This window comes from Gavia stellata, unplaced genomic scaffold (assembly GCF_030936135.1).
Source record: "Gavia stellata isolate bGavSte3 unplaced genomic scaffold, bGavSte3.hap2 HAP2_SCAFFOLD_382, whole genome shotgun sequence".
NCBI lineage: Eukaryota > Metazoa > Chordata > Aves > Gaviiformes > Gaviidae > Gavia > Gavia stellata.
The window spans coordinates 1-20,331 of record NW_026776404.1 but is presented as its reverse complement, the minus strand read 5'-3'; the positions used below and the strand labels follow the sequence as shown (position 1 = coordinate 20,331).

The window sequence follows — 20,331 nt, the reverse complement described above, 5'->3', positions numbered from 1 at the left end:
TGCCCCTCAGCACTCCCAGTCCCCCTCCAGCATTCCCAGTAACCCGCTGGTGCCCTCCCGTGTCCACCCCCCAGCCTCCCCAACTCTCCCAGTCCCCCCTTAGTGCTCCCAGTCCCTTCACAGTGCTCCCAGTCCCCCCCCATCGCTCTCTGTAACCCCCCGTCCCAGTACCTCGGGCGGGCCCTGCCCCGAGTCAGGCTGAGCTGGCGGCAGCGGCGGAAAAGGCGGGGGGGGGGGGGGGGGGGCACGCCCCGCCCGCACGGGGGGGACGGCGGGGGGGCGGGAGGCACCGGGGAGGGACCAGGGGACCCCGGGGGGAGCAGAGGGGGCCGGAGGCGATACCGGGGGAACGAACGGGGCCGGGGGCGGGACCGGAGGGGGGGGCGGGGGGGGGGGCCGCCTCCCCCCCAGCGGGGTCGGTACCAGGGCCCTGTCGTGGGTGTCCCCAGCCCACGTGTGTGCCAGCGCCCCAGGGACACCCAGGAGGGATGTTCCCCTCCCTGGGATGTGTCACCACCCTGGGAACACCTAGGAGGTGTGTCACCATGCTGAGGACACCCACGTGGGTGTCCCCACCCCAGGGTGGGAGGTGACACGGTGGCTCAGCAACTATAGGTGTCCCCCATCCTCCCCCAGCAGCTCCCAGTTGGGTGCCACATTCCCATCGGTGAGGGGTGGGGACACCCATGGGTGACACCCGGGAGGTCCCACTGGGCCCCCATGGTGGGGTGGGGAGGGGGAGACACCCCCCCCTCCCATGGACTGGGAATGGGGGATGGGCAGGGAGCCCCCAAACTGGGAGAGAGGCTCCCAAACTGGGAATGGTGGAGGGGTCTGAGTAGGGACACCCCCCCCACCCCCAAACTGGGAGTGGGGGAGGGGGAAACCCTTCCCAAACTGGGAATGGAGAAGAGGAAACCCCCCTCAAACTGGGAATGGGGGAGGGGACGTGTGTGCGGCCCCCCCAAACTGTGAATAGGGGAGATAAACCCGCAAACTGGGAATGGGGAATTGGGAATTGCCCCCAAACTGGGAATGGGGGAGGGGAATAGACCTGCCCCCAAAAATAGCAAGAGGGAGCTGGCTGGGAGGAACCCCCCAAGCTGGGATTAGGGGAGGGGAGAAGCACCCAAACTGGGAATGGGGGAGTGGGAAAACTCCCCAAACTGGGAACAGGGGCAGGGATTCAGACAGACCCCATCTTGTGTTGGGGTGAGCCCAGACACGCCCTCAGTTTTTGGGGCTCCCCCCAATCCCAGTGGTGGGTCATTAAACAAGCCCAAATCTGGGTGCTTTTGGGGAGGGATGGGAGACACCCCCATGGGTAGTGAGGGGAGCCCCAGTTCGGCCCAGTTTGCCCTCAGTCCGCCACCCTGCCCCCCAAAAAAACCTGTACGACCCCCCAGCAACTTTCACCAAGTATCGGCTTTAAATCATCCTCTTTGACAATGAAGTTAAGTATTTTTAAGGTGTTGTTACTCACTTGCACGTAGCTCTGGGGACCTCGAAGCCCCTTTGGAGACTCCCGACTTCTCCTCTGTGTGTGAAACCAGGCGTTAAACTGAGAAGCAAAATCGTGGGGCAGAATGAGATGGGTGGGTGGAGGGAAGCGCAGGAGGCTTGTGGGTAGCACAGGGGGTGTCAGATGGGGTCGCCGGGGCAGGACAGGGGGCTGAGGGAGCTGAATTGGGGCTGTCCAGGTTGGTCCTGGCATGGTTGAGGGCTAGCTCTGAGAGAGGGTGGTGATTTCAGGGTGACACCAGGGACTTGGGCCCAGGCCTGGCTCACAGCACAACCGAGAGCCAGGTTTTGGCCTTAGGCCCTTGCTCACAACCAGCCCTAAGCCTGGACCTCAACCCAGGCCTAAGAGCAGCCCTTGAGCAGGTCCTTGCCTGGAGCCAGGGCTGAGCTCAGGCCCCAGCCCAGTCCCAGGAGGACCGCTAAGCCCTGGCACAACCATGCTCAGGGTTGGGCCTTGGCCCAAGCTGATGTCCAGGACTTGCCCCAGGCCTGCACCCACGCCCAGACCCACATCCAGGACCAGCCCAAGGCCAGACCCTCATCCTGCTCTGGGTCCAGGCCCAGGCCTGGGCCGCCATTGATACCGTGTCCACATCTTTCCCCCATCCTAGTCTTGCCTTAAGGCCCCTTTGCCCCGGGCAGACCCCTCTGGGACGGAGCTCCCTCCCTCCCCCAGCGCACCTACCCGTACCCCCACCCACCGCGGCCGAACCGGAGTGACTCCGGACCGGCTCCCGGGGTGCTGAGGTACTTGCAAAGGTGATTGGTTCGCTGAGCTGTCGATCAGCGCTTCTGCTCTGCCTCCCCGAGGCCTGTGGGTGCCGATTGGCTGAACGCAACGTCCATCTTAAAAGTCACCGCGTTCCCTGAGGTGATTCGATTGCTGGTTGGTCCAGCGCCTGCCCGCCCTTTCGGCTTCCAGACCACCGTCACCCTCCCACCCTGGGGGAGGGGGGAAGTGGTTCGCTTGGAAGAAGCGGATTGGATCCATGTGCTGTCATTCCGCGCTCTCCAGATGCCTATTGGCTTTAAAAAGGGACGGCCTCCGCTCACTGAGTAAGCTGATTGGCCTGTCCCCTTTAACTCCGCCTCCGCGTCGCTCACGTGCCGGAGGCTCCTTCCCGCCCCTCTCTCGCTGCTGTCCCTCCTTCCCCATCCGCCTGCGCCTCCCATTGCCTTCCCGCCCTGTCAATCTCGGCTAGTCCCCGCCCCCTCGGCGCACAGCGGGCGCTGATTGGCTGCTCCCGGAGGAGGGTGGGCTCCTGCGCGCGCAGCCGGCGGGGGCTGGCGAGCCCCCCGGTGAGGGGGCTGAGGGGGGCAGCGGTCGCCATGTCGGACCCAGCGGTGGAGGCGAGCGACCCCGCCGGGAAGCGACCGGACTCCTTGGACCTGTTGGAACGTTGCGGCGTCTGCCGGGAGCGGCTGAGGGCCGAGCGGGAACCGCGGCTGCTGCCCTGCCTCCACTCGGTCTGCCGGGAGTGCCTGCGGGCCGCACCGGGCCCTGCCGCCGCCCCGGCGCCGGATGGCCCAGGTGAGGGGGGTGAGGGCGTCTTGACGGGGGGAGGTGTGTTAACCGGGGGCCCTGCAGTAGGGGAAGGGCGGGAGGGCCGTGCGAGGCCCACCTGAAGTGGGGAGCGCGCAAGGCCGTGGACGGGGGGGTCGTGCCAGGCTGCAGGGGTTGGAGGATGGCGCCGAGCTGTGCCAGCGGGAGCCGTGCAAGGGAGGTGGTGAGTGTGTGTGCAGGGCCGGGGAGGGCGTACGGACAGGTAGGGTAGGGCAAACAGCCCTGTGAGGGTGTAAAGAGGGATCAGGGTGGGCCTGGGCGCCTGTGAGGGCGTTTTGCTGGTGGTGTGGGATCGGAGCCGTGCTGAGGGGTGCAGGCGGACCCCTGGGTGAAGCAGCTGGGGTGCTGTCGGCACCCTTAGCTTCCCCCGGGGCTCCCCGCGTGGGTCATCGTGTGTGGGGCTTTGGCTGGATGTGGAGTGGCCCGTCGGGTCTCCCCAAGTCTCCTGTGCTCGGTGGTCTCCCCCCGCCCCCAGTTTGTCATACTGGGCAGCCCGCAACTGCCCCACGGCTGCTCTGCCCCACCTGGACGCCTGGGTCCATCCCACCACGGGGTTGTCCTAGTCGCGGGGGGGACGCTCTGGTCCCTGTTGTCGGAGAATGTCTCCGCCACGGCTCCTCGCTGCCATCTCTGCACCCCTCCACCTCTGCGGGGAGGCTTCTGGAGGGATCAAAAACACCACATCCTCTCGCCGCTGTCTGCCGAAGATGGCATCTCAACTGTCGCTGCGCTGCCACCCGAGGTGAGGAGGAGGAGGAAATGTAAATCGGCGGCTGCTGTGAAGGTGGATGAAGGAGCTGAGCAAGAGACAGTGGCCGTGGAGATTTGCAGTGGATGTTGGGAGAAACTTCTTTGCCGGGTTTGGCTGGAAAAAAAGCCATCAGCGACCTGGGTTGATGCTGGTGATGGACCCACTTTGGGAGCAGGGACCCCCTGAGGTGCTGTTCCCTCTGTGACAACATCGGGGATGGCCCCAGGGCCGTGGTGAGACTCCAGTTTTGGAGGTTTCCAAGGTTTGCACATTACCGTCAAGACCCAGGATCTTCTGGTTTCTTCCTTCACTGCCGGAGCGCGTTAACAGCCCACCCCATTAATAAGCCACTGCGATTTTGGCGGGTGTGGGTCCGCAAGGGGACTCTATAGTGACAAATGGTGGTGACCGGGGTTTGGGGTGACCCTGGGCCCCCCCCCCCCGACACCCCCGCCGCTGCTCCCCTCCCCGCAGTGGTCGACTGCCCCATCTGCAAACACCAGTGTCACCTGAAGGATGTCGTGGAGAACTACTTCTTGAGGGACAGCGGGGCCGAGGCGGCTGCCACCAGCCAGGGGTCTAGTCAGGTAATGCGTTGTTAATGCTTAATTAACGATTAATTAGGGTGAAGCAAGCTCCCTGCGGCTGGGCGGGTCCGGTGTCCCCACGCCGTGTCTCTTGTCCCCCAGTGCTGCACCAGCTGCGAGGACAACGCGCTGGCCACCAGCTACTGCGTGGAGTGCTCGGAGCCGCTCTGCGAGACCTGTGTGGAAGCCCACCAGCGGGTCAAGTACACCAAGGACCACACAGTCCGGGCCACAGGTCTGCCCTTGTCACTGCCCTGTCACCGCGCTGTCACCGCCATTTCCGAAACCGTGACCTCATAGCTGGCACGTCTCTGGGCGTGTCTGGAGGTGCTGCTGTGGTGGCCGTGCCTGTCCCACAGGGACACCTACTCCACTAGGCGGGTCCCACTGGGTGCCGGTGACGTCACGGTGACATCATGGTGATGTCACACCGCGTTTCCCGCAGGCAGCGGCAAGGCGAAGGAGGGGGAGCGCGCCGTGTACTGCTCCGTGCACAAGCAGGAGCCGCTGGTGCTTTTCTGCGACACGTGCGACACGCTCACCTGCCGTGACTGCCAGCTCAACGCGCACAAGGACCACCAGTGAGTGGGCACCGGCAGTAATTAATTTAATAAAAATTGTTTTTTCATGGCTAATTATTGCTGGAATCGGTAGTCCTGTTCGTTATCCCTTAAAAACAGTGATTTGGGGGAAGTCAGGTGACTGAACAAATTTATTTAACGACTGAAAAGGTCGCCTGGGCACCTTATCAGTGAGGCTGCGCAGCACCTTGAATGTGGTCTTAATGAATATTTAAGAAGGTAGATAACTAATTAAACAGATTAATTAGTTATTGAAAAAGAACTGAAGTTAGCCTGCAGGCTAATTCTTGTCATCAATTAGTTATTGATTTGAAAAATGAAGCTCATTATTTATTAGTTGGCCAACTGGTGAAGGCATTGACAGAGTAGGGTGTTAATTTTGGTTAATTTTTGTTTTTAACCGAATAGGTAAGTTATCTGATTAGGTACTTTATTAATTAGCAGATTGGTTGGTTTGAGAAGCTGAAATTGCTTTTAGCTTTTAACGAATTGGAGACACCTAATTTGCTAGTCATGAAAAATCAATTTAATTACTTTCTCAGTTATTTCAATTAGCTTGATTTTTTAACCGATTTTTGGTCCTTTTTTTAAAATAGACTGGTTTTGCTCTCAGACTGGTTAAATTTCCTTGTTGACTCTAACTAATTTGATTCGTTATCTGGTTATCTGAGCAGGTATCTGGTTAGATTATCTACCTGATTGATTCGTTATATTAAAAGCAATGTTGATGCATAAGATGTAACAGAGTGAAAGCAAATAACTAAGTTAAAGTTTTGTGGCTGATGAGGTTGTCAGCTCAGGCAGCTCCTTAACCCAAATTAATTTGATTATTAATGGCTAACACGTTAACGAGGAAATTAGATAAATACTGAATGGGTTAATTTATTCAAGTCAGTTCCTTCTTCCAGTGACTCCAGGAGTCGGGGGGGTCTCTGGGAGCTATTTTGGGGCCCCTCCATGGGTCGCTGGTGTGGGGGCCTGCACCCATCAGGGTGTTTTGGGGCTTGCAGCCCCCCTCAGCCCCATTGCGACCCCCTTTTCCCCCCCTCGCAGGTACCAGTTCCTGGAGGACGCGGTGAGGAACCAGCGCAAGATGCTGGCGACGCTGGTGAAGCGCCTGGGCGACAAACACGCCAGCCTGCAGCGCTCCACCAAGGAAGTGCGCAGCTTGTACGTGCCCCACCTGTCCTCCCCAAGGGAGTTATCTCTCCCTCCCAGGGGGAATTATCTGCCCCGACGGGGGCATTTGCCCCCCCTCACCCTTTCCCTTCTCTGCTGGCAGTATCCGCCAGGTGACGGATGTGCAGAAGCGGGTGCAAGTGGATGTGAAGATGGCCATTCTCCAGATCATGAAGGAGCTCAACAAACGCGGCAAGGTGCTGGTGAGCGATGCCCAGGTGAGCTGGGTTGGGGGGGGACGCGGTGCCAGCGCTTCCCCTGTCACTGTCCCTCTGCCCTGAGGTGGCGTTGTCCCCCTCCTCTCAGAGGGTGACGGAAGGGCAGCAGGAGAAGCTGGAGCGGCAGCACTGGGCCATGACCAAGCTGCAGCGGCACCAGGAGCACATCCTCCGCTTCGCCTCCTGGGCCCTGGAGAGTGACAACAGCACAGCTCTGCTGCTCTCCAAGAAGCTGGTGAGATGCCGAAGGGCTGAAACCCCTTCGCAGACCCCCCTAAACCCTGGGAACCCCCCGGGATGGGTAGTTGGGGACTGTTGGTTCCCCCGTCACTGTGACTCTGCTCTCTAGGACCAGTGGGGAAACGGGTGCCGGAGAGCAAAGCCAAGCCCTGGGCTGTGCTGCATCTCAGCTTGGGGTCTGCTTTCCTCTAGGTCCCCTGTTTTGGGGGGATGTGGGGCAAAGCTGGGTCAGAAGACGGTCTCCTGAGGGGTGGGGTGGTTTGCCCCCAGCTCCGTCAGCCTCCCCAGGGTGCTTCATGTCCCCTGCTACCTCCCCGTCTGTGTCCCCAGGGTGCTGCAGAGTCCCCATGGTGTTATGGGTGCTGCAGTGGGTCCCCTTGGGGTCCCTGTAGCATGATGGCTGCCCCAGGGTCAGCCACGTGTCCCCTCAGGGTCCCTGTGACAGGGTGGGTGCACCAGGATGCTGTCATGTGTTCCCTCAGGTTAACACGATGTGATGGGTGCCCTCAGGGTGCTGCCACATGTCTCCCAGGGTTCCTATGGTGTGATGAGCGCCCCTGCGGTGCTGAAATGTGTTTCCTTGGGGCCCCCTCGATGTGACAGCTGCCCCTGGGGCGCTGCCGCATGTCCCGTCAGGGTCCCTGTGATGTGACAAGTGTCCTCAGGGTGCTGCCACATGTGTCCTCGGGGTCCCTGCAGTATGATGGGTGTCTCTGGGAGGCTACCACATGTCCCATCAGGGTCCCTGTGATGTGGCAACTGCCCCTGGGGCACTGCGTCGTGTTCTCTCCGGGTCCCTGTGATGTGACAAGTGTCCCTGGGGTGCTGCCATGTGTCCCCTCAGGGCCCCCACAATACGATGGGTGTCTCTGGGATGCTGCCATGCGTCCCCTTGGGTTCCCCACGTTGTGACAGCCACCCCTGGGAAGCTGTCACACGCATCCCCCCCCTGAGGTCCCCATGTTGTAATGAGCTCTGCCCTGCCTCGTGCCCCCCAGATCAACTTCCAGCTCCACCGCGCCCTCAAGATGATCGTGGACCCCGTGGAGCCGCAGGGTGACATGAAGTTCCAGTGGGACCTCAACGCCTGGACCAAGAGCGCCGAGAGCTTTGGTGAGCCCCTGGGGAGGGGACACCCCTGAGGACGCCCTGGGGACACCAGGGCCCCCCCCCGACACCCCTTGCCCCCCTCGCAGGCACCATCATCTCGGAGCGGAGCCTCCCCCCACCATCCCTCAGCCCCCAGCCGCCGGCTGCCAGCCCTTGTGGCCCCAGCCCCGCCGCGGGTGCCTCACAGGTACCTCTGGGGGGGCAGGGGTGGGCGTTTTTGGGGGGTCCCGCACCCATGGGTGCCCCCCCGGTAATGAATCCCCCCCCAATCTCTCTTCTCCAGGGCCCCCTGCAAGCCACGGTGGTGAGCAAAGGGCAATATGCTCCCAGTCCCCTCCTGCAGTCCCCCATGGGACCCCAAATCAGGGCTGAGGAGGTGCAGGGGACCCCCGGCAGCCCACAGAGCAGTGGTGGGGAGCTGGGGATGCCCACCCTGCCTCAGTTTCCCCTGGGGGCTGAGGGACTGGGCTGCCCCGACCTGTCCCCCCCACACCTTTACCCGCAGACGGCTGAGAGCCCCGGGGATGCAGCTGCGGGCACTGAGCTCGGTGAGTCGGGGGGTGACATGGGGGGGAGTCTGGGGGGGAGGGAGGAGGAGGAAGGCAGGGAGGAAGGCCTCTGATGCGAGTTTTTCTCAGCAGCCAATGGCCCCCCTGAAGCCGTTGTCCCAGGAGTGAAGAGGTGAGTGTGGGGGAATCCCTTGTCCCTTGTCCTTGGGTATCTGCTGGCCCTTGTCACCCTGTACCTTGGGAGTGGCTTTGGACCCCCCACATAGCTGTCCTGTGTCACCCCATACCTGAGACACCTGTCACACTGTCCCCAGGGGGGGCTTGGACAGTGCTGTCCCTTGTCACCCCAGATCAGGGACCGTGTCCCTTGTCACCTCATGTCCAGGAGGTGGCAAGGACACCCTGTCACCCCATACTTGGGGTTCCCCCCCACCCTAGTCACCTTATACCCAGAGGTGGCTGCAGTCCCCTATGTCCCCTGTCACTCCATACCCAGGCACAGAGGACAGGGGACACGGCCACCGTGTCCCTGTCATTGTCCCTGGATAGTGGGGCTCCATCCCAGGAGGTCTCCCAGCTGGGAGGAACCCCATTTTGGGGCTTGGGGGGCTGCCTGAGGCCCCCCAAGGTGCCCTGACAACCTCATTATACAGGAGAGAACACGTTAATCCTCCCGGGGAGGAGGAGAAGTTCGTTAAGAAGCTGCTTGTTAAGCGGTAATGACGAGGGCTCGGGGGTGGGCTGGGGAGTTAAGGCACCTCCATTCCGACAGCGAGTTGAGGGGGTGGAAGATGGAGCCCCGGGCCTGGGGTAACCCTGTCCCTTGTGCCTGGGGACAACCAGGACAGCCCTTGTCCTTGTCCCCAGGGGTGACCGGGCCTCCTCTGTCCCTTGTCACCCTGTACCCAATGCTCCCCTGACCCTTGTCACCTCTGTCCAGGGGTGACTGTGAGTGGCCCCCCCAGTCTCATCCCTTGTCACCTGAGGGTCCCTTGTCTGGGATGTCCCTGTCACTCTGTTCCTGGGGTCCCCTCTCTTGTCCCCCTGTGCTGGGGGTGGCTGGGTCCCTGCGTGCCAGAGGGTGACCAGGACCCCCCTGTCCCTTGTCACCCTGTACCCAATGCTCCCCTGTGCCTTGTCACTCTGTTCCTGGGGTCCCCCCCTCTTGTCCCCTTGTGCCAGGGGGTGGCTGGGGTCCCCCTTTGTGCTGCAGGGTGGCTGGGGGCCCTCCCTATCGGTACCCTAGTCCTGAAGGGTCCAGGGGCTGCCAGCACCCCAAACCCCAAGGAAATCTACCCACGAGGGTTGGGGGGGGGGGGGTGCATGTCCCCCAAAATCCTGACAGCCCGTTGTGCCCCCCAGGAGCCGCCCCCCCGGGGGCTCGGTAAGCACCCTTCTCCGCAAGGTGCCGCGGGTCAGCCTGGAGCGGCTGGACCTGGATCTGTCCGGGGCGACGCAGCCCCCCGTCTTCCGCGTCTTCCCCGGCACCTCGGCTGAAGACTTCAGCCTCATTGTCATCGAGCGGGGGGCGCAACCGCGGCTCCCCGTCCCCCTCGCCATCAAGGTGGGTGTCCCTCCGTCCGTCCCTACTGCCCTCCCCGTCTGTCTGTCTCACCCCTCTCTCCCCCCTCACAGGAGGAGCAGCAGGAGGCGGCCATTGGGGACACCCAGGACACCAAGCCGGTGGGGCTGCTTCCCGAGCACCCCGGGGTGCCAGGACCCCCCGGACCCTCGTTGGGGCTGGGGTCTGCCCCCCCGGGAGCCCCCCCCGCCCCTGGGGTCTCCTGTTGCCGCATCTGCTGCCAGGCCGGTGCTGTGGTGATGTGTGACCGCTGCGAGCGCTGCTACCATCTCGACTGTCACCTCCCTGCCCTCCAGGAGATCCCCAGGTATGCCTGGTCCCTGGGATCCGCTGCCCCTTGTCACTGCTCCGGATCCCCCTACGTCCCTGGGATCCACTGATCTCTCATCCCCTTGGGGCTCCTCTGGCACTGCTTGATCCCCCAGGATCTACTGCTCTCCCTTGGGATCCCCCTTGCTGGGGATTACTGCCCCTTGTTACTGCTGCTCCTCAGATCTTCAGGGATCACCCAGATCTTTGGGGTCTGCTGATCTCTCACAGGATCTGTTCATCTCCCATAGGAGCTACTGCTTCCTTCTTCCAGGATGGGGATGGAATTGCTGCCACCCCTCCTGACTCCTTGGCGGGGGGATCCTCTGGTGCCACTAGATTCCTTAAGTGATCACTGGCCTCTGGGATCTATCTGCCCCCTCCGCCCCGATCCAGTTCTTCCCCAACCCGGAGGTCCTTGGCCACTGCTGGAGCTTTGGGAGCCACTTGAGCCTAGTCCACGTCTCTCCCTTGGGATCTGCTGATGTCTTGTGGGATCCATGGATCCCTCCTCTGAGGGAGTTGCTGCCACCCAGGTTTTCTGGTCCTTAGTTGCTACTGGATCCCCAGGATTTGCTGGTTTTGGGCTTTTTTTTCCCCTGGGATCTTCCATCCCAGTGGACCACACCAGCTCTCACAGATCCACACAGGGACCACCTCATGATACTTGGAGAATCCGGTCCTGATCTTTGTGGAGGTCCAGCTGTTGACCATAGAGCCCTGGGAGTCTGCTTTCTGCCATCCATGGAGGGATCCATCTCTCAAGCCCAGATCCTCTGGGATCTGGGCCTCATCTGCATTGGGATCTACCTGTTGATCCCAAATCCTGGGGGAACCTGTGGTGTCTGAGCCCCATGGGGCTTTACTCCTCCATCCCTGATCCTTCTAGATCCCTTGTAGGTCCTCAGTCCACCTGGGGACCTACACAACAACCCTTGGGGCCCTACTGCCCTGATCCACGGGGGAGAGCCACGCATGGATCCCTTTGGATCCCTGGGGAGCTGGTATCCCCCCCTCCATCATACTGCAGGGACCCCTCCATCGCAGACCCCAACCCTTGATCCTTGGCTGCCTAGCCCTGATCCATGTGGGAATCCCCCCGCTGATCCAAAACCTCGTGGGATCCCCTGTCCCTGACCCCCGCGGCTGCCCATCTTGATCCCAGACAGCTGGGGAGCTCCAGGCCCCAATCCTGGGGGATCCCCCCACACCACAGGGAACAAGCTGAGAGGAGTAGACGCGATCCCTCAGCCCGATCCCTTTGCCCGATCCCACAGCCCCGAGTGGAGGTGTCTGCTGTGCCAGGACCTGCCAGCCCCCAGCGAGAACCTCGCCCACGGTTTTGAGGAGGGGCCGCCCCACAAACTCTGCCCCCTGGACCAGCGGGTATGTATGGGGCGGGAGGTGGGAGGGTGATCGGGGATCTGGTGGTGTGTGAAGGGATCAAGGGATCCCTTTAAATCCCTTTAAATCCCTGCAGAAATGTGAGTACGTGCTGCTGGAGCTGCTCTGCCACGAGCCCTGCCGGCCCCTCCACCGCCTCTCCAGCTCCCCGGTGAGTCCGGTGGCACGGAGTAGGGGATCCAAGGGGCGGGGGGATCCACCCTGCTGGGATCTCTCACCCTGCCGGGATCCCTCGCTGCCCCCTCCCCAGGGTGGCCACGACGCCATCGACCTGACCCTCATCCGCGCCAAGCTGCAGGAGAAGCTCACCCCCCACTACCGCTGCCCCGAGGAGTTCGCTCGCGACGTCTGGAGGATGATCCGGCAGTTCAACCGCCTCACCGAGGTGCGGGGCACCCGACGGGGTGGTTTTTTTGGGGGTTGGGGATTGTCCAGCCCCCCCCCTCACCCCTGTTTTTCCCCCCCGCCTCCCCAGGACAAGGCGGACGTTCAGTCCATCCTGGGCCTGCAGCGGTTCTTCGAGGCCCGGCTCAGCGCCGCCTTCGGCGACCGCAAGTTCTCCTCCGCCCTCCTCGAGCCCATCATCCCTCTGGATGAGGCCGAAGGCTCCCCGGCCCCCCCGGGGCCCTGATGCCCTCCCTCGGGGGGAGGAGAGCGGGGCTGGATCCTCCCCCGGTGACCCTAAGGACTGTGAGGAGGGACAGGGTGGTGTCCCCGTTCCCCCCTCACCCCCCACAGCGGCTGTCCCCGTCCCCCCCGTGGGGGTGTCCCCGTCTGTGGCAATCGGAGAAATAAAGCCATTGTCTCGGCCTCCTGGACCTCCGCCCTCCTCTCGGGGCTGGATCCGGCCCCTGTGCCCCCCCATTTTGTGTCCTCCCACTGCCCCCCACTTCCACCTTCACCCCCCCATGAGGATGGAGCAGCTGGAGAAGGGCTGAAGTTAAACCGGTGCTGGACTGGGAGCTACTGGGCTGGAGCGGGGAGGGTTGGTGCTGGCCGTGCTTGGGGACTGGCAGCACTGGGAAGGGAGGGACTTGTCCCAGTATGGCCCCGCTGGAGGTTCTGGGAGGGGGAACTGGTTCCAGTAGAGCCCCTCCTTCCACACCCACCCCATAGCTGATAGGGGAGCAACGCCCCCCCATAAAGATGGCGGCATCCATGAGCAAGATGGCGGCGCCCAGTGGGGGGAAAGTAAAGGCCCGCCCCCTCTCCCTGACACCGTACTGCAAGGCGGCCCCGCTGCCTCAAGCTCCTCCCCTTGCGCGGGATTGGCTGGTGGGTGTAGGGAGGGCTCCAGAAAGAGCCGCCTTCGGGGCGTGGGTGGTGTGCGGGGAGACTTCCGGAAGTAGCCGAGGCTTTCCGGTGAGACACGAAGGGAGCGGGGAGGAGAGCCAGCGGCCGGAAAGAGCCGAGGTTTTCCGGAAAGAGCCGAAGCCTTTCCGAAAGGAGCCGAAAGCTCTCCGAACGGTAGCCCGAAGGCGGCCAGCCCGCTGCCCTCTCGGGAGATACCCGCCGTACTTCCGGAAAGAGCCGACGCTGCTCGGGGAAAGAGCTCGGCAGCACTCGGCGCTTTCCGGAGAGACCCCGAGGCGGGGCGGAACGCACCGAACCCACCCCCTTTCCGGAAGAACCCGAAGCGCCTCCGGAAAGAGCCGAAAGCTCTCCCGGAAAGAGCCGAGAGCTTTTCCCGGAAAGAGCCGAAGCGGCGGGGGTAAGGCCCCGGAACGAGTCGTTCTCCTTCCGGAAGAAGCCGAAGCGCGTTCGGCGCCCGCCCGAGCCCTCTCCGGAAAGCCCCGAAGGGCGCCGAAGCCCCCCCCCGCCCCCTTCCGGAGAGCCCCGAAGCCCCTTCCGGAGAGCCCCGAAGCGCTTCCGGAAGTTGCCGAGCGGCGCCGGCCGTCGCCGATCCCCCATCGCCCTCAGAGCCGCCGCCGCTCCCCGCTCCGGCTGCCGCTGCCGCCCTGCGCCGCCGCCCGCCCCCTCCTCCCCGCCGGGGGGGGCCCCGCCCGGCTCCCGCCGCCGCCGGGCCCGGCCCGGCCCCCGCCGCCCGGCCCCCGCCCGGTTCGGCCCGGGCAGGATGATCAAGCTCTTCTCGCTGAAGCAGCAGAAGAAGGAGGAGGAATCGGCGGGCGGCACCAAGGGCACCAGCAAAAAGGCCTCGGCCGCCCAGCTCCGCATCCAGAAAAGGTGACCGGCCCCGGGGCCTGGCGGCTCCCACCGGCCCGCCCCGCCGTCCCCGGCCTCCGCCGGCACCGCCTCGGCCGCGGGGGAGGCGCCCGGGGCCGCTCCGGGCCTTGGGGGGGGGGCCGGGGCCTGGTGGGGCCTAAGCGGGGGGCACGGGGTGGCGCCGGGTCGGGCCCCGGTGGGGGGATGTACCCACTGGTCCCGGTGAGGCCCCGGCGGGGGGAATGTACTGGTCCCAGTAGGGCCCCGGTGGGGGGTATGTACTGGTCCCAGTAGGGCCCCGGTGGGGGGAGTAAATGTACTGGTCCCAGTAAGGCCCCGGTGGGGGGGAGTAAATGTACTGGTCCCAGTAAGGCCCCGGTGGGGGGAGTAAATGTACTGGTCCCAGTAAGGCCCCGTGGGGGGGGAGGGAATTGAATGTACTGGTCCCAGTAAGGCCCCGGTGGGGGGAGTAAATGTACTGGTCCCAATATGGCCCCGGTGGGGGGAATGTACTGGTCCCAGTAAGGCCCCGGTGGGGGGAATGTACTGGTCCCAGTATGGCCCCCGAGTGGGGGGAGTAAATGTACTGGTCCCAGTATGGCCCCCAGTGGGGGGAGTAAATGTACTGGTCCCAGTATGGCCGCGGTGGGGGGAATGTACTGGTCCCAGTAAGGCCCCAGCGGGGGGAATGTACTGGTCCCAGTAAGGCCCCGGTGGGGGGAGTAAATGTACTGGTCCCAGTAAGACCCCGGTGGGGGGGAGTAAATGTACTGGTCCCAGTACGGCCCCGTGGGGGGGGAGGGAATGTACTGGTCCCAGTATGGCCCCGGCGGGGAGTAAATGTACTGGTCCCAGTAATGGGCCCCGGTGGGGGGAGTAAATGTACTGGTCCCAGTAAGACCCCGGTGGGGGGAGTAAATGTACTGGTCCCAGTAAGGCCCCGGTGGGGGGAGTAAATGTACTGGTCCCAGTAAAGGGCCCCGGTGGGGGGAGTAAATGTACTGGTCCCAGTAAGGCCCCGGTGGGGGGGAGTAAATGTACTGGTCCCAGTAAGGCCCCGGTGGGGGGGAGTAAATGTACTGGTCCCAGTAAGGCCCCCGGCGGGGGGAGTAAATGTACTGGTCCCAGTAAGGCCCCGGCGGGGGGGAATGTACTGGTCCCAGTAAGGCCCCGGTGGGGGGAGTAAATGTACTGGTCCCAGTAAGGCCCCGGTGGGGGGGAGTAAATGTACCGGTCCCAGTAAGGCCCCGGTGGGGGGAGTAAATGTACCCGGTCCCAGTAAGGCCCCGGTGGGGGGGAGTAAATGTACTGGTCCCAGTAAGGCCCCGGTGGGGGGGAGTAAATGTACTGGTCCCAGTATGGGCCCCGGCGGGGAGTAAATGTACTGGTCCCAGTAAGGCCCCGGTGGGGGAAGTAAATGTACTGGTCCCCGTAAGGCCCCCGGTGGGGGGAGTAGAAATGTACTGGTCCCAGTAAGGCCCCGGTGGGGGGGAGTAAATGTACTGGTCCCAGTAAGGCCCCGGTGGGGGGAATGTACTGGTCCCAGTAAGGCACCCGGTGGGGGGAATGTACTGGTCCCAGTATGGCCCCGGTGGGGGGAGTAAGTAATGTACTGGTCCCAGTAAGGCCCCGGCGGGGGGAGTAAATGTAACCGGTCCCAGTAAGGCCCCGGTGGGGGGGAGTAAATGTACTGGTCCCCAGTATGGCCCCGGCGGGGGGAGTAAATGTACTGGTCCCAGTATGGCCCCGGTGGGGGGAGTAAATGTACTGGTCCCAGTAAGGCCCCGGTGGGGGGGAGTAAATGTTATGGTCCCAGTAAGGCCCCGGTGGGGGGAGTAAATGTACTGGTCCCAGTAAGGCCCCGGTGGGGGGAGTAAATGTACTGGTCCCAGTAAGGCCCCGGTGGGGGGAGTAAATGTACTGGTCCCAGTAAGGCCCCGGTGGGGGGAATGTACTGGTCCCAGTAAGGCACCGGTGGGGGGGAATGTACTGGTCCCAGTATGGCCCCGGCGGGGGGAGTAAATGTACTGGTCCCAGTAAGGCCCCGGCGGGGGGAGTAAATGTACTGGTCCCAGTAAGGCCCCGGTGGGGGGAATGTACTGGGTCCCAGTAGGGCCCTGGTGGGGGGAGTAAATGTACCGGTCCCAGTAAGGCCCCGGTGGGGGGAGTAAATGTACTGGTCCCAGTATGGCCCCGGTGGGGGGAGTAAATGTACTGGTCCCAGTAAGGCCCCGGTGGGGGGAATGTACTGGTCCCAGTAGGGCCCCGGTGGGGGGAGTAAATGTACCGGTCCCAGTAAGGCCCCGGTGGGGGGAGTAAATGTACTGGTCCCAGTATGGCCCCGGCGGGGGGAGTAAATGTACTGGTCCCAGTAAGGCCCCGGTGGGGGGGAGTAAATGTACTGGTCCCAGTAAGGCCCCGGTGGGGGGAGTAAATGTACTGGTCCCAGTAAGGCCCCGGTGGGGGGAGTAAATGTACTGGTCCCAGTAAGGCCCCCGGCGGGGGGAATGTACTGGTCCCAGTAAGGCCCCGGCGGGGGGGAGTAAATGTACTGGTCCCAGTAAGGCCCCGGCGGGGGGAATGTACTGGTCCCAGTAAGGCCCCGGTGGGGGGAGTAAATGTACTGGTCCCAGTAAGGCCCCGGCGGGGGGAATGTTACTGGGTCCCAGTAAGGCCCCGGTGGGGGGAATGTACTGGTCCCAGTATGGCCCCGGTGGGGGGTATGTACTGGTCCCAGTAGGGCCCCGGTGGGGGGTATGTACTGGTCCCAGTACGGCCCCGGTGGGGGGAGTAAATGTACTGGTCCCAGTATGGCCCCAGCGGGGGGAATGTACTGGTCCCAGTAAGGCCCCGGTGGGGGGAGTAAATGTACTGGTCCCAGTAAGGCCCCGGTGGGGGGAGTAATTGTACTGGTCCCAGTAAGGCCCCGGTGGGGGGAGTAAATGTACTGGTCCCAGTATGGCCCCGGTGGGGGGAGTAAATGTACTGGTCCCAGTAAGGCCCCGGTGGGGGGAGTAAATGTACTGGTCCCAGTAAGGCCCCGGTGGGGGGGAGTAATTGTACTGGTCCCAGTAAGAGGCCCCCGGTGGGGGGGAGTAAATGTACTGGTCCCAGTAGGGCCCCCGGTGGGGGGAGTAAATGTACTGGTCCCAGTAAGGCCCCGGTGAGGGGAGTAAATGTACTGGTCCCAGTAGGGCCCCCGGTGGGGGGGAGTAAATGTACTGGTCCCAGTAAGGCCCTGGTGGGGGGGAGTAAATGTACTGGTCCCAGTAAGGCCCCGGTGGGGGGGAGTAATTGTACTGGTCCCCAGTAAGGCCCCCGGCGGGGGGGAGTAAATGTACTGGTCCCAGTAAGGCCCCGGCGGGGGGGAATGTACTGGTCCCAGTAAGGCCCCGGTGGGGGGAGTAAATGTACTGGTCCCAGTAAGGCCCCGGCGGGGGGAATGTACTGGTCCCAGTAAGGGCCCCGGTGGGGGGAATGTACTGGTCCCAGTAGGGCCCCGGTGGGGGGAGAATGTACTGGTCCCAGTATGGCCCCGGTGGGGGGGTATGTACTGGTCCCAGTAGGGCCCCCGGTGGGGGGTATGTACTGGTCCCAGTACGGCCCCGGTGGGGGGAGTAAATGTACTGGTCCCAGTATGGCCCCAGCGGGGGGGAATGTACTGGTCCCAGTAAGGCCCCGGTGGGGGGAGTAAATGTACTGGTCCCAGTAAGGCCCTGGTGGGGGGAGTAAATGTACTGGTCCCAGTAAGGCCCCGGTGGGGGGGAGTAATTGTACTGGTCCCAGTAAGGCCCCGGTGGGGGGGAGTAAATGTACTGGTCCCAGTAGGGCCCCGGTGGGGGGGAGTAAATGTACTGGTCCCAGTAAGGCCCTGGTGGGGGGAGTAAATGTATTGGTCCCAGTAGGGCCCCGGTGGGGGGCACGGGGTGGACCCAGTAAGGCCCCGGTGGGGGGAACATACTGGTCCCGGTGTGGGGCACGGGCTGGTCCCGGTAAGGCCCCCAGTGAGGGGCACGGGGTCGTCCCAGTAAGGCCCCTGTGGGGGGCACATGGGATGGAGGTCGAGTCCCACTGTGGCTCCGTGGGGGCAAGGGAATACTGGTCCCAGTAGGGGCCCCACTGGGAAAACGGGGGGAAATGAGGCTGCTCCCAGTAGCACCCAGTTGGTAGGGCACAACTGACGGTACTGGGAAGGGCACACTGGTCCCAGTAGGGCCATACTGGGCCTGGGATGCCCCAGTCTGGGGGGGGTGGGCTCGGGGTGGCCCCAGCCACGCGTCCCATGTCCCCCTAACTCATGCCTGCGCCCCCACTGACCCGTGTCCCCGTGTGTCACCCGTGTCCCCCCCAGACATCAACGAGCTGAACCTGCCCAAGACGTGCGAGATCGACTTCTCCGACCAGGACGACCTGCTGCACTTCCGCCTCCTCATCTGCCCCGACGAGGTGGGGTCCCCCTGTCACCCCCCATCCCCTTGTCACCCTCTTGGGTCCCCCCCCCCATCCAGCCCCCAGGGTCCTGTGTTCCCACCCCGGAATCCCCCGATCCCTTTGTCCCCTCCTGTCCCTGTGTCTCCTCCTGGCTCCTCCTGTCCCCCCACCTGCTCCCTGTCTTTTTCCCCCTGCCCCGCCATTTTGGGGTCCCCATCCGTCCCTGCAGTGTCCTCGTGTCCCCTCTGGGACCCCCCCTCCTCCTCTGTCACCCCTGTGTCCCCTCAGAAGACCCTTGTGTCCCTTGGGGTTCCCCTGTGCCCCCCCTTTCCCTATGGATGTTGCCATTTCCCCATCCTTCCCCTGTCCCACTCTTTGTCCCCGCTTTGTCCCTTTGGGTCCCTCTGGTGTCCCCATTCTCCCCTGTGTCCCCTCCTTGTCCCTTGTGTCCCCCCCCGCCCCGTGTCCCCATCCCCGGTGACGTCTGTCTCTCCCACAGGGCTTCTACAAGGGAGGGAAATTCGTCTTCAGTTTTAAGGTCAGTCCTGCACTAAAGGGAATTCCGTGGCCACCAACGCCCGTCCCAGGGCCACCAAGATGGGACCGGTGGCCACATGCCTGCCCCAGGGGCTGGGGGTGGCAGCAGTCGGTGTGGTGGCTACCAAGGTGGGACCTGCGACCACCAGGGTTGGGACCCACAGTCATGAGCTCGTCCTGTGGGTAGGAGCAGGAGGCAGGTGGCCACTGAAACCTGACCTGTGGCCACCAGAAGATGACCAACCGTGACTTGTGGCCACCATGCGGGTTGGGACTGGGACCAGGGGTTAGCGAGGCCGCCAAGATGTGACTGGTAGCCAAGCGTCCACCCTGTGGGTTGGGTAGGGGCTGGTGGCCACCAAGACTTGACCAGTGGCCACGTGTCCACTCAGTATATTGGAGGAGGGGTGGGGGGACTTGGTGGCCACCAAGACGTGACCACGCCACGTGTCCGTCTCTGTGGGTTGAAGATGGGACCTGGGGTTTGGTGACCGCTAAGATGTGATCTTTGGTTGCGTCTAGCGTGTGGTTTTGAGGTAGGGACAAGAAACCGGTGGCTACCAAGGTGTGTCCTGTGGCCACCCAAGGACGTGACAAGCAGCCACATGTCCCCACTGCAGGTTGGGGGTAGGGTCCAGGGGCTGGTGGCCACCACTGTGACACCAGTGACCACCAAGACGTGACTAAGAATCAGATGCCTGTACTGTGGATTGGGGTAGGGGCTGGTGGCCACCAAGACGTGGCCAGTGGCCGTGGTGGGGCTGAGCCGTGACACTGTGCCTGTTCCCTTCTCCCCCAGGTCGGCCAGGGCTACCCCCACGACCCGCCGAAGGTGAAGTGCGAGACGATGGTTTATCACCCCAACATCGACCTGGAGGGCAACGTCTGCCTCAACATCCTCAGGTGGGCCACCGCCACGCCCAGGGTGGCCACCACCACCTCCGGGGTGGCCACAGCCACATCTGGGGTGGCCACAGCTGGATCCGGGTCCCCATCTGCCCCCAGAGACCCGGCAGGGTGGGACGAGGGGGCAGACGGTTGCCCTGGGCACCTCGAGCGTGGGCACGGGGTGGCCACAGTCACTTTGGGGTGGCCACGGCCACCTCTGTGGTGGCCCCAGTGTCCCCCCTGACGCGTGGCTTTGTCCCCAGAGAGGACTGGAAGCCCGTCCTGACGATAAACTCCATCATCTACGGCCTGCAGTACCTCTTCCTGGTGAGTACCGCTGGGGTGCACGCGCCTGTGGGCGGGGGGCACCCACAGTGGCTCTGGGACACCCTGAGGTGGCACCTGGTGGCCCCTGGGACATGTTCTGGGGGCCCTTGGTGGCCTTGGGAGACCCCAAGGTGGCACCTGGTGGCCTTGGGACATCTCCTGGGTGCAGCTGAGGGTCTTGGGACACCCTGAAGTGGCACTTGGTGGCCCTGGGACACGTCTTAGGGGCCCTTGGTGACACTGTGAGACCTCAAGGTGGCACCCGGTGGCCGTGGGACACCCTGAGGTGGCACCTGGTGGCCCTGGGATGTGTCCCAGGGGCCCTTGGTGGCCTTGGGAGACCCCAGGGTGGCACTTGGTGGCCTTGGGACATCTCCTGGGGGCACCCGGTGGCGTTGGGACACCCCGAGGTGGCACCTGGTGGCCTTGA

General features: G+C 63.4%; 2 protein-coding genes across 2 annotated transcripts; both read left to right on the top strand.

Moving 5' to 3' along the window:
- Positions 1-2,850: 2,850 nt before the first annotated feature.
- On the top strand, positions 2,851-12,356 carry TRIM28 (tripartite motif containing 28). Its single transcript, XM_059834591.1, has 18 exons — positions 2,851-3,052; positions 4,311-4,423; positions 4,526-4,658; positions 4,869-5,004; positions 6,058-6,174; positions 6,287-6,401; positions 6,490-6,636; positions 7,640-7,754; positions 7,838-7,938; positions 8,035-8,299; positions 8,390-8,432; positions 8,914-8,976; positions 9,623-9,824; positions 9,896-10,149; positions 11,429-11,537; positions 11,632-11,706; positions 11,806-11,940; positions 12,031-12,356. The coding sequence occupies exons 1-18, from the start codon at positions 2,851-2,853 to the stop codon at positions 12,184-12,186; spliced, it is 2,481 nt and encodes an 826-aa protein (XP_059690574.1). The 3' UTR covers positions 12,187-12,356.
- A 1,236-nt stretch (positions 12,357-13,592) lies between these two features.
- On the top strand, positions 13,593-19,901 carry UBE2M (ubiquitin conjugating enzyme E2 M; the record flags this gene model as incomplete). Its single annotated transcript, XM_059834585.1, has 5 exons — positions 13,593-13,737; positions 18,069-18,164; positions 18,649-18,687; positions 19,486-19,589; positions 19,838-19,901. Coding segments are annotated over exons 1-5 (411 nt in total), but the record flags the coding sequence as incomplete, so codon positions are not given.
- Positions 19,902-20,331: the final 430 nt, after the last annotated feature.